At 45.9% G+C, this 13,355-nt stretch overlaps 1 protein-coding gene across 1 annotated transcript in view; it reads right to left on the bottom strand.

Annotated features, from left to right (window-relative positions):
• Positions 1–13,355, bottom strand: part of Wdtc1 (WD and tetratricopeptide repeats 1) — a 48,038-nt gene that overhangs the window by 24,944 nt on the left and 9,739 nt on the right. Inside the window, exons 2-3 of the mRNA XM_032896558.1 lie at positions 5,855–6,001; positions 4,245–4,328 (exon numbers count right to left, since the gene is read on the bottom strand). Coding sequence (XP_032752449.1) covers positions 4,245–4,328; positions 5,855–5,902 — 132 coding nt within the window. The 5' untranslated portion in view covers positions 5,903–6,001. The remainder of the gene's footprint in view (positions 1–4,244; positions 4,329–5,854; positions 6,002–13,355) is intronic.

Below are 13,355 nucleotides of genomic sequence, written 5' to 3'. Positions count from 1 at the left end.
GGGAATGTTCCACTGAAGCAGACACAAGAGAGAGGACACGTGATGAAGGATTCTTTGCTAACAACATACATGCACTGGTCCACCTTACATTGCATAGTTGAGCTCCATGTCAGGACTCCACAGAAACACACCAAAAAATTTCTGGTGGTGTGCTGCAGTTTCTTGCCATTTCTGCGGATGTGGGCTGATTGACAGAGCGGTGTCAGCCGAGACAGACACACATGATGAGGCAAGACACGTGCTGAACATGTGGTGTTTGGAGAGAGTATAAAAAGGACTCGTCAGACAGTGACAGAGGCTGAGCTTGGCTTGCTTATATAGAGCTAGCTGTGTGAGACTTGTGGGTCTCTCATCTCTGATCTTCGCTCCTCCGAGAGAGGTACAGCCAAGTTCTTCTCCTGGCGTTCCTCCTGGCCCTTCCTGCTGACTGGAGCCAAGGCTGAGGCCTGGCTGTCTCTGTTGGGTCTTGTCACTGCTGCTGACTTGTGTTTGCTATCCTGACTCTACTGCTGGTGTATCTGCTGGACCGCTGGTGTATCTGTGAAGTGTTTTCGAGTGGATCGAGCTGCCACAGCTGACCTGTGAACTGAGCTGCTGGTTTCCAGACAACACAGATGGGAGTTGCTACCAAGAACCTTTCTAAACGCTACCCCCCCCCACATCCTTCCTTTTATACTACCAGTGGGTATGGGTTAAAAGGGAGGTTAAAATGTTTAAGAACTGGGGCTGGAGAGATGGCTCAGTGGTTAAGAGCATTGGTTGCTCTCCCAAAGGACCTGGGTTCAATTCCCACCACCCATGTGGCAGCTTACAACTGTTTGTTACTCCAGTTCCAGGAGATCAGACACCCTTACACAGACATACAGACATAAAAGCAGGTAGAATACCAATGTACATAAAATAAAAATAGTCTGAAAAATGTTTAAGAACCATCATTCAAAGTAGAATTTGAAAAATGTAAAAGTTATAGATATGAGTCTGAGGATAGCCTGATCTACAGAGTGAGTTCCAGGACAGCCAGGGCTACGTAGTTGAAACCCTGTCTCAACAAACAAAAAATAAATCAATCACCACTACCATAAAGAATGAGCTATCTATAGCTACATACATACTTCAATTCCTAATGTTCCAGGCAGCATCGTTGGCAAGGCAACAGCTATAACTCACAACAGAATTTTTTCCTTATACTAAGCCTACATCAAGTGTATACATCCCTGCAGGCTTTGTACTTTCCCTGAGCACCTAGCACAGAATTCTTCTGCTTGTAAATGCTATTGAACTCTAGAGGGAGGAAGGAAAGCCTCATGTACTTGGTCAGGTCAGTCAGGAGTGACTGGGTGCTAAGAAGACCTAGCATGGGGGTGGGACAGCCTGCAAATGTCCTGTGGTGGTCAGAGAAGGCCTCTCCTCTGAAAGGCAGGAACTACGCTGGCATCCTCACTGCCACATCTTTCTCCCAGGGCAGGATGTGCGGCTGGCACAGAAGCCACACCCTGCGCGTCTGCCTGCCCGACCTCGTGAGGGAATCAGAGGGGCTTTCATACTGCTGTGCTCAGGTGACTGAAGCACAAATTTACTTCAGTATCCAAAGCACGTGCCGACAACTTTGTCTGTAAGGGCCAAACAATAGATATTTTAGGTTTTGTATACCATATGGCCTCTGTATGAATCATTCAATTCTGGTGTTGAATCACTAAAACAGACAGACAATACATAAATGAATGAGTGTGGCTGTGCTCCAATAAAACTTTATTTATAAGAACAGGTGGCAGTGCACTTGAGACTCACATGGAAATGCAAAGGACTCAGAATAGCTAAACAACCCTGCAACAGGACAAAGTTGGAAGATCCTCATGCCCTGATTTCTCAAGTGCTACAAAGCGGTACTGGCATAAGAACTGTTATTTTGATCGATGGCATGGGTTGACAGTTACCAAAAAAATTTACATTTATGGGTACTTAATTTCTGTTAAGAGTACCAAGATATGGCTCAGCAGTTAAGAGCACTGACTGCTCTTCCAGAGGTCCTGAGTTCAATTCCCAGCAACTACATGGTGGCTCACAACCATCTGTAATGGGATCCGATGCCCTCTTCTGGTGTGTCTGAAGACAGCGACAGTAGAGTGCCAAGACACTGTAACAGCTTTTGCAACAAATGGTGTTGGGACAACTGGACATGCAAAAAATTAAGTTTGGGATGCAGCCCAGTGGTGCAGCACTTGCTGGATCCTAGATACTACCATGAATGACCAAAGACTGCAGTGTCAGGGTGGAGAGAAGCCTCAGTATTAAAGGCTGGGCTCACAACTAAACCCTAAGAATGAAGTACGATCTCCCTTAGGGACCTTAATTTTGCACACCCCACCCCCCAGCTCACTCAATGTTCTCACTGCATTTTGATTATCTATCAAATGACTCTACCTACTCTAAAGAACCCATAAAACCCTTGGAAGAAACACAAACATAAGCCTCCCCACCTCGAGTCAGCAATGACGCTGTAGGTGCAACACTGAAGGACTAAGGAGAAAGAGAGGAGGGTGGAGATGGAGGAGACCTCGGTCCCGCATAGTGAATGGAGAGCGCTGGCTCCAAGTAGTCATCTTACCTCCACACCCGTGTGTACCTACATGTGCAGGTCGGGAGTTCAAGAACAGTTTTAAAACATACACACAGTAAATAAATGTAAAAAATGTAAACTATGTAGCTATCCAGGTGTGGCTGTGGGGCAGACATCTGGTTCCAGCACTCGGGAGGCTGAGGCGGGGGCTGCAAGTTCAAGGGCAGCTGTGGGCAGACTCTGGAATCCTGTCTCGAGTCAGCTACTCTTGAGAGATCTGAAAAGTATGTCTCTACACAGAATCATGTGCATGAATGCTCACAGCAGCACATGCATGCATGCATAATACATACATACAAAATTTTAAGGCCCACTTTGCCACTACTATTCTACAGCTTATATGAAGCCCATGGCACTTCTATGTCATACCAACTTGACTCAATCTAATTTGAATTTATGCTCAAATTACACAAGAAACAAAATGGAAATAAAAGGCAACCAAAACGAGGTACGGTAGGCCCACACCTGTAATTCCAAGTTGGGACTTGCAAGCAGAAAGGTGGGGAGTTCAAGAACAGCCTTAGATGCATAAGTAAATTCAAGGCTAATCTAGGCCACATATAAACACTGCATCTAAACTGTACCAAGAGAAGGACAGTAAAGGCGGAGGGAGAGCCGAGAGACATGGCTGCAGCACCCGCAGGTTCCCTGTGCGTAGACTCAACCAAGCACAGAGGAGAGCAAGGGGCAGGACTGTGGCAGTCGCAACTGTGCAGACATTCTTCCTCATCATCTTCAAAACCATGTGGTATGACAACTATTTGCACAGCATGTACACTGCATCAGGCATTACAAACGATCTAGACATGGTGTGTTCAGAAATATGTTGGTAGATTGTATGTAAATTGACAAGTCATTTTATAAAAAACAAACCAGGAGCTTAAGAAAATACACCTGTGAAAAGCTCTATAAAATTCCCAAGCACGGGCTGGAGAGATGGCTCAGCGGTTAAGAGCACCCGACTGCTCTTCCAGAGGTCCTGAGTTCAATTCCCAGCAACCACATGGTGGCTCACAACCATCTGTAAAGAGATCTGGTGCCCTCTTCTGGTGTATCTGAAGACAGCTACAGTGTACTTATAATAAATGAATAAATCAAAAAAAAAAAAAAAAAAAAAAAAAAAATTCCCAAGCACATCAAGGGATGACCGTGTAGTACATGCAACTTACTTAAGTGTAATATCAAGAAAAGCCAGCCGGGTGTGGCGCTGCACTCCTTTAATTCTAGAGCTCCTGGGGCAGAGGCAAGGGGATCTCTGAGTTCGAGGCCAGCCTGGTTGACAGATCAAGTTTCAGGGCAGCCAGGGCTACACAAAGAAACCGGTCTCAAAATACAGCAAAAAAGGAAAAGAAAGAAAACCGGGGTCTGGAGAGATGAGCCGGCAGTTTAAGTACATACTGTCTACAAGGAGGACCTGAGTTCGGTTCCTGTCACTTCAGCTTTAGGGCATCTGATGCCCCTGGCATCCAAGAGTGCGCGCACACACGAGACACGCCCACTCCCCTGCGTACACCTGACTAAGTGTGGTGGCACACACCTCTAACTCCCGCACTGAGCAGCAGACGCGTCTCACCTGCAGGGGACGGGAAGCAGGATGTGTGTCTGGGATGCAAACTGGATCGCTTACCTGAAGCTCTGCTTCCAGGCCCAGCCGCCGGATAAAAGGGTCAGTGACATGATATCGCCGCTCAAAGCTCAGGGCACCCCGCTCCTGGGAACAAAAACAAATTTGCATTTCCTTTGATTCAATCCAATAGTATTTAGTATCTGTCTATGGATGTTTTTTCCTCCATGCACATCTCTGTGCACATGGGCACGCCTGGTGTCTGCAGAGGTCAGAAGAGGGCGTCGGGTCCCCTACCACCTGGGTGCTGGGGAGCAAACCTGAGCTCTCTGGAAGAGCAGTATGCTGCAAACGCAGTGAGCCGCCTCTCTAGTCCCCAATATATCCAGCCTTTCTATATCCAACCCTATGCTGGGCACAGTAACAAACAGAAACGGTAACGAAGAACTGGAAAACCAATGAGGACTGTCTCCGGAGTTAGGATGGGGCATCATCTTTAGGATGCACACCGTTAAGGCGCACACACACACACACACACACACACACACACACACACACACACACCAAAATAACCCACTGACTCTGAGCTTCTAAAAATAGGTCCTTGCCTTTAAGGCCACCTGGCCCAATAAAACCCCCCAGAACTTGGTAAAGGTTCACCCCAAAGGCTCAACAAGACAAGGAACAACGGACAATGTAGATACTGAGGCACGTCAAACCCTTGGCTCATATCAGGGCATACGCTACACCGAGTCCGTCCAGTCCGTCCACGTGAACACCAAAGCTCCATGCTTTGGTAGATTTGTGTATGTTTGAAAACAGGGTCTCAGTATGCAGCCCTAGTTGGAACTCTCTATGTAGATGAAGCTAGTCTTGAACTCATTGAGATCCCCCTGCCTGAGGACTGAGATTAAAGGCATGCGGATCACTACACCTCCTGACTACTAAGTACAATTTTCTTTTTAGTTTAAAAATGTTCTATCATTTAACTTTTCAAAGATGCTATCACTTAACGACAGAAAAATCAGAGCACAGGCGGGCACAGCGAGCGGCCTTCGGGTAGGCAACTGCTCGGGGCAGTGGTCTATGAAGCCGAGGACTCCAGCTTAGGGTTCTTACCAGAGGCACATATGCCTTGCTTTGGACTATTTTAAGGCTCTGCGGCTCCCATGCTGGAATCTCCAGCTGAGGCCATGAAGAGGCTATCATTTTCACTCCTGTGTGCACACCCACATGGACACCTTCTCTCCACTGATGGCTCACCAGCCTGCATTAATCTTAGCAATGGAGGCACGAGTACAGAGATGGGAGCACTCCGTGAATTCTGTGTACTTGAAAAAAAAAAAAATCGGCGGAGGCAGCCGACTCTGATTTCCGCCTCAGTGTGCTGCAAACGAGCTGTAGGACTCTGGGTAAGTCATCAGTCTAGAGCTCTAGAGTCTTTTTTTTTTGAGCTACAGTTCTCAGTGGTCACGATCCCCCTGCCAGGGTCACAGGGGTCACTTAAAAACATTGGAAAACACCGATATTTACATTATGATTCATAACAGTAGCAAAATGATAGTAATCAAATAGCCACAGAAATAATTTATGACTGGGGACTGTATTAAAGGACCACAGCCTTAGGAAGGTTTAGAACCACTGTGGTGGGGGAGGAAGGGGCTGCTGCTTACCTTAATTTGCCTACGAATGAGGTCTCTAGTTATATTGACTTTTGCCATCTTCTCTTAATGGTTCAACAGAAGGAAGCTATAGAAGGATCTTCAAGACCCTTGCACATTCCAGCCAAGCCCAGGTCCACAAGACAAGCATTTAATTACCTAGGAAGAAAATTAAAAATCCATCAAGCCTTGGGAAATGGAAAAGGTGCCTTCAAAAGCCTGACCCCACTCCTAAAGCAGCCCACTAGCCCCCTCAGTGATTTCTAACATGGTGGGCTAGCCCTGCTCCGACGAAGAACCCCTGGATGGGTAAAGATGGGGAGCACCGTGATTCCTAACCATGGGGAGCACCAAGCAAGCACTGGAAGGAGTCAGGATTCCTCCACACACCTGTGGCAAACATCTGACCTGCCAATCACTTTAGATCTGAGACCTCGGCTGGACTCTCCCACAACCACATCAGCAGTACAGACAGACTGGAAAAGGGTGCTTTCCAGAGAGCTGACACAAGGAAACTATTATTATACTACTACTGTCTCTGTGGAGACAGAGACTTCCTTGTCAAATTGGTCATCTCTTTTCTCCTCCTACCTTTATATGGCTTTCAGGAATCCAACATGGGTGACCAGGCTTGCTCTACCTACTGAGCCATCTAAAATTCTACATAGGAGTACTTTGCCACATGTAAATCTGTGCATTATGTGCAGACCAGAAGAGACTAGGAGAGTATCAGATCCATAGAAACTGGAGCTACAGTGGGGAATCAAGCATGGGCCCTTTGTAGAATTTAACCACTAAGCGATCTCTCCAAACCCATCCAGTAACTTTTTTTTAAGATTTAATTTTTTTTTTTGGTTCTTTTTTTCAGAGCTGGGGATCGAACTCAGGGCCTTGCGCTTCCTAGGCAAGCGCTCTACCACTGAGCTAAATCCCCAACCCCAAGATTTAATTTTCTTAAAATGATTTATTTTATATCCAGTGTTCTGCCTGCATGTATACCTACCACCAGAAGAGGGCACCAGATCTCATTATAGACAGTTATGAACCACCGTGTGGATGCTGGGAATTAAACTCTGGACCTTTTAAAGACCAGCCAGTGCTCTTAACCTTTGAGCCATCTCTACAGCCTTAAGGTTTAATTTTTATTTTTAAATTATGTGTGTTTCTGTGTAAGCATGTGCAATGAGTGCAGGTGCCAGCAGAGGTCAGAGGAGTCAGATCCCCTAGGGGCTGGAGTTACACACAGTTGTCATCAATGTGGTGCTAGAAACCAAACCAGGGTCTTCTAGAAGAGCAATTCCTGCTCTTAACTGTCAAGCCATTCCCCAGCCCCTAGCAAATGTTAAGCAAATATTTGATGACTATGGTTAAGACTCAGCTGAATAGTATGTCTTCTTCAGTATCTGGCTAGTTTAGCCTCCATCACCCCTAAATGCTATCCCTTTATCATCTGATTCTGTTTAAAAGAGCAAGTAGTCCGATTCTTTAGCATACAGCAAAAGGAAACACAAAATGCAAGAAGAAAGCTTAGGTATATTCATCACAGACTTTGTAGAAGAAAAGCCCACAAGTTCTCATTATTTGGGATGTATTGTCACACGATGTCACGGAGAAATGAGAAATGAGAATCCCAGGGCATCAAGATGACTCAGTGTGTGAAGGTGCTTTCCCTGGTAACACATGATAGAAAGAGAAATGCGTCCAGCCAGCCCCTGTACAACCACACACACACACACACAGACCCCACACATAAAAACGAATGCAGTTAAATTCATCAAAAATAAATGACAGCCATGAAGGGAAATCACATATGCTATGTGTGGCCCTTAAACAAATACTACACTCGGCACCTCGGGGGTTATAGTATAATTTTTTTCCCCGAGTCAGGATTTCTTTGTAGCCCTGACTGTCCTGGAACTCACTATGCAGACCAGGCTGGCCTCAATTCCCAGAGATCTGCCTGCCTCTGCCTTTTTTTTTTTTTTTTTTTTTTTTTTTTTCCCCCCGGAGCTGGGGACCGAACCCAGGGCCTTGCGCTTCCTAGGTAAGCGCTCTACCGCTGAGCTAAATCCCCAGCCCCTGCCTCTGCCTTTAAAGTCTTGCGCCACCACACCCAGCTTTAATCCTTTTCAGGAATCTGCCATAGCTGGTTTCTGCTGCTTTTAACTATAAATCGTCCAGAGGATAACTCTAAAGCTGGAGGAGAAGGGCGAGAGTCAAAGAACTGGAGGAAGAGACTTCTGAGGAGAGATTACCAAGGCAACAAAGCCAGAAAGGTTCAAACAGCTCAACTGGATCCAGGTTGATGATGTGGGCCTGTCATTACAGGTACCTAGGAGGCTGCTGAAAGACAGAGGTCAGCGCCTGCCCAAGGCTACAGGGTAACTTCAAAGCCAATCTAAGTGTCTTAGTGATACTGTTTCAAAAAAAAAAAAAAAAAAAAAGGAGAGTGGGGGCCACCCGGCTGGCACTGGGGGTAGGGTAGAGCACTGCCCAATGCTCTGGCCTCAGCTTCAGCATGAAAAACAGCTGCTACAACATGCTACTTCTGTTGTTATTGTAAACAGAAACAAACAGATTCACATGTAACAGTTCCACAGTGTCATATGGCCAATAAACAGGAGCAGTGAAGAGACTGGAGCCCAAGCCTATATGACTTGTTCTTAATCACAATGGTGTGTTCTTTTCCAGAGTAATGGCCACAGTGAGAATCCAAAGAGCCGACCAAGTCATAACTGTTTACTCAGGAGTTTTCTTGGAGCAGTTGCAAGTTTTTATCAAGTATGAAGCACGGTGAGAATGGAGACTACAGAATAAAAGACACAGCACCTACACCAAGAGAGCTCAGGGTTAAGGATAAGTGGTGTTAGTTAGGATTGATGTAGGGCTTGGAAATACTGAAAGAAACAAAGGAGGAAATCAGGCATAAAGGGAACAAGTCAATTGAGAGATAAAATAAAAACGCAGATTTAAATCAGACTGCTTAGTTTGATACAACTAATGTATACTTAACTTTTTTGTTTGTTTTGAGACACAGTTTCTGTGTAGCCCTGTCAGGTAACTCTGTAGGTCAGGCTGGAGTAGAACTCAAGAGATCTGCCTGCCTCTGCCTCTGCCTCTGCCTCTACTCCAAGTGCTGGCATTAAAGAAGGTGTGTACGGCCACTGCCTGGCTTATACTTAGGGTTTTTGTTGTTGTTGTTGTTTTTGGTTTGTTTGTTTTATTTTAACATTTGGAGAGGGAAAGAAGGGCGAGAGAGAAGAGAGGAAGAACAAAAGCAAGAGCTATACTTAAGATTTTGATGAACATTTATTTCTGCTCTATCCTAAGAAGAAACGGGCAACACCCTGGAAAGCTACCCTGGGATCACAGCCTGGTTGTTCTGTCCCTTTCCACAAAATTTTGGAGGCACATCTAATTAGATAAAAGATTCACAGAGGGGCTGGAGAGATGACTCAGCGGTTAAGAGCACTGACTGCTCTTCTAGAGGTTCTGAGTTCAATTCCCAGCAACCACACGGTGGCTTGCAACCATCTGTAATGAGCTCTGATGCCCTCTTCTGGTGTGTCTGAAGACAGCTACAGTGTACTCATATGCATTAAATAAATCTTTTTAAAAAGTTCCACAAAGAAATACCTTTAAATCTACCAAGGGACACAACTCCTTTCATATTCCTACCCAAAGTCTCTCAAACAGGGTGGGCATTAGCACACTCAATCCCAGCAGCTGAGAGACAAAGGCAGGTGGATCTCTATGAGCTTGAGGCCAGCCAGGTCTACAAATCCATTCCAGTATTGTCAGGGGTGGTTACACTGAGAAAACAACAAAACAAACTCTCAAACATAAAGGATTGGATCGATAAAACTTATTTTATAACGAGAAGATGAAGGCACGGCCAACTTTTAGAGTGTTACTTGAGTGAACATTCCTGAAATAGTCAACAAGTCACACATATGGAAGCTCAGGAATAAGGGACCTGAAGTTGGCATGCTGCAGTGACATCCGGGATCAAACACTAGAGAGGACAACACCAATGGGAAGTCTATGTTAGATGTAGCATGCAAATTACATAATGGCTGGAATTAATAATTTCAAGAATTTTATCAAAAATTTTAATGAGCTGGACTTGGAAGGACTAATTGAATCTTAGTTATACTAATTTATTCATACATCTAAGAAGCAATCACAGAAGACAGCAGGACATTAACCACAGCGAAGGACATGCCAGCAGGGAGTCACTAGAGAGGACATGGACTCTCCACTCTGAGGCAGGACAGTGAATGCCACACCCTGACATCCACACTCAGCGCTGGAAGAATATTGAGGGCTGATTTGTTAATTTGTTCATAGAAAATGAAAGCTCAATAAAGACATTCTCTAGCTAGAGGACAAAGGTTTGCAGGGTGTGATCTGTAATTAGGGTGCTACAAGGCCAGCCCTGACAGACACCCATGAAGAGAAAGTGAATTGGATGGCACTGGCAGCACAGAGGAAAACACACGACCTAATGTTCTGGCAGAAATATGAGCTGAGCTTCTGTGCAGAGGTTACACCTCTCTGAAGGTATTCTCCCTCGGGCTGAAAATGGCTACCATGGCATCTTTAACCCTATCCTTACCACAAGCTTTTAGCTTAGACTACTAGGAAACTTTCTTCTACGAGGATAAGAAACTAAGAACTTAACTAAATTTGAGTCCCAGAACCCACATGTAATATGGAAGGAGGAAATCAACTGCATAAGTTGCCCTCTGACCTCCCTACACACAGTGGTATGTGTATGGGCGTTCACATACTGGGCATGAGTGAATTCCAGCCCCCTCCGTATGCCAGGAAAACAGGACACTTCATACTGAGATTCAGTTTGCACCTCTGTAAAACGGGTACAGAGCTGGTACACCTACCTCAGGGGGCAGCTGTGAGGAACAAAGAATAAAACAAACATGAACGTCCCTCTCTCACCGTGCCCCGAGCACAGCAGAGGCTCAGCAGACCAGATAGGTGTGAACTCTAAAACTTGATCGGTCCTATTACACATCTCCGGTAGCACAGGTCTCCCGAATTTCTCTATCAGGAATGAAGCTGACACTGGAGATCCCATCAGAGATCCGGAAGGTGACATACAGCACCATGTCCTTACTGCTAGCTTTAAGTCAGGAGTTCAACTTAAAGGAAACTCCACATAAAACCTCATGCAGAGACGCTTATGGAAGCGCTGGACAAAGACAGCTCAATGCCTCAGGGGTAAATATAGTGCATATTCACATGACCAGGAAAAGCAAGGAAAAGGCCAGGCTTGGTGTACACGCCTGTAAGCCTGAGGGGTTGAGGCAGGAGAGTCACGAGCTCAAGGCTACCTGGGCTACAAAGACTATCTCAAAAAGGGGGTGGGGCTGGGGTGATCACTCAGTTGACAGAATAAAGTACCTGCCAATAAGTTCGACCCCCAGAGCTCGAGTCTGGCATAAACCAAGTCTGGCAACACACGCTTGCAATCCCAGCGCTGGGAGATGGGAGGTAGAAGCTTCCCCCAGCCTAGACTGAATCTCATAAAGTGTGTGTGTCGGGGGTGGGGAGACAAGTTGGCAGGTAGGGTGCTTGGCCTGCAAGCCGAACAACCTGAGTTTAACCCAGGAACCCACAGTGGAAGGCGGGACTCTCATGAGTTATCCTCTACACTGCATCCTGGCGTGACTGTAACCACACATGCATATACAGGCAAATAGTGGGCCACACATACATATGCACAGAGAGATAGTGGGCCACACCTAAGGTTGACCTCTTGCCTCCATACACGCTCACACATACGCACAACACACATGTGCACACGCCAACTCATAAACAAAGAATGAACTCAGAAACCATCCAAATGAAAGATGATGTCATATGATCGGATCCTTTTCATGTAAAGGGTTTAGAAGCTATAAATGGAGAACAGGTTAACACTTGCTTAGGTTGGAAGAGATGGCAGAAAGAAGAGGGCTAAAGGATATGGGCTTTGCAGAACAACAATTCAGCAGTATCCAGGACACTCGGTGTTGTGCACCCCCCACCTCAGCTTGTTCCAGAACATTCCCATTACCCAACACCCAGCAAATAAATATACAGTTCCCATCTCTCCTCTGTTCCCAGCACCTGGCAGCACCACGCTCCACTCTGTCTCGATGCGTCTACCTGTTCCAGATGATTCACTAACACATGGCCTTTGTGTCTGACTTCTTCATTATTCCAATTTTATCTGAGATCCTTCCACTCTGGGCCATCACTGCTTCCTTTCTTTTTTATGCCCAGACAGGAGTCCACTACACTGATACCCACTGTGGCCATCCGCTGGCTGTGTCCACAGTGCTGTGAACATCTGAGAGAAGGCCCCAGCTGAGGATGTAGCTCGGGGTACAACATTTTCTTAACATGTACAAGAACTGGAGTTCTTCATTCAAGAGTTTTAACTCTTTCTCTCCAAGGCTGGGTGTGGTGGCACTCACCCTTAATCCCACACTTGTGGGCAAAGGCAGTGGGATATCTATGAGTTCTGGGCCAACTGGTTCTAGACTGAGACCCTGTGTCTAGATAAATATGTAATAATTTTAAAAGTCTTGTGTAGGAGTGTGGCGCACACCTGATCCCCGAAATCAAGCTCTGCAGGCACAGGCAGGATGACTGAGGTGAGTCTCAGCTACGCTGCAGGTTCCAGACCAACCAGGGCTCTCCCAGACCGCCTCAAACCTAAAGATCGACCAAACCAAGTCTCCTTCCTCAGGAGGGAGTCTTCATTGCATAATAAACTATAGTGGTGCACCTGCAAGGCAGAGGGAGGCCAAGCCACAGGCTGGCCTGAACAACACAGAGCTAGGACAGTAGAGAGGCCTTCCTCAAAAATAAACAAACAAACGAAACCTATAAGCTCTTTCTAGATATAGGAAATTTCTTTCTAGATACAGGAATTTTCAAATGTAGGATACTGATTAATGAAATAGAAAAACCGACATCTACACACAGTTAAGCCACCAGGTCTACGACCTAGATGGCCATACTAGCTGGGAGGGAGGGCAGAAAACCACAGAGTGGGACTGGAAACCTCGCTCAGCAGGTTACAGTGTACTGCTCTGGCAGAGGCCCTGAGTTCAGCTCCCAGCACCCGGGGGGGTGGGGGTGGGGGGTGGCTCACAGCCCTAGTCCAGGGGGAATCAGACACCTCTGGGCTCCTTACACGCCAAGACACATAATTAAGTGGTTTAAAAAAAACAATAAGCAAAAAAAAAAAAAAAATGCTGAACTGTAACTTTTATGTCAGTTCATTTTTGACATTAAAACAAACAAACAAACAAACAAAAAAACCTAAGTCTCTTCCTTTCTACTTCAAATTCACAACTCAACCGAAAAGCTGGTCCTTAACCTTTCCTGTCTTCTACATGACCTTTTGCAGCTTCTGTTCCTTCCAGGCCAGCCCCTCACCTGATTCATCTCCTAATGTTCCCAAGTCTGACTGAACTGAGCCAATAAACACTGCTGAGCG

This window comes from Rattus rattus, chromosome 1 (genome assembly GCF_011064425.1).
Source record: "Rattus rattus isolate New Zealand chromosome 1, Rrattus_CSIRO_v1, whole genome shotgun sequence".
Lineage (NCBI taxonomy): Eukaryota > Metazoa > Chordata > Mammalia > Rodentia > Muridae > Rattus > Rattus rattus.
This window is presented reverse-complemented; position numbering and strand designations above follow the sequence as displayed.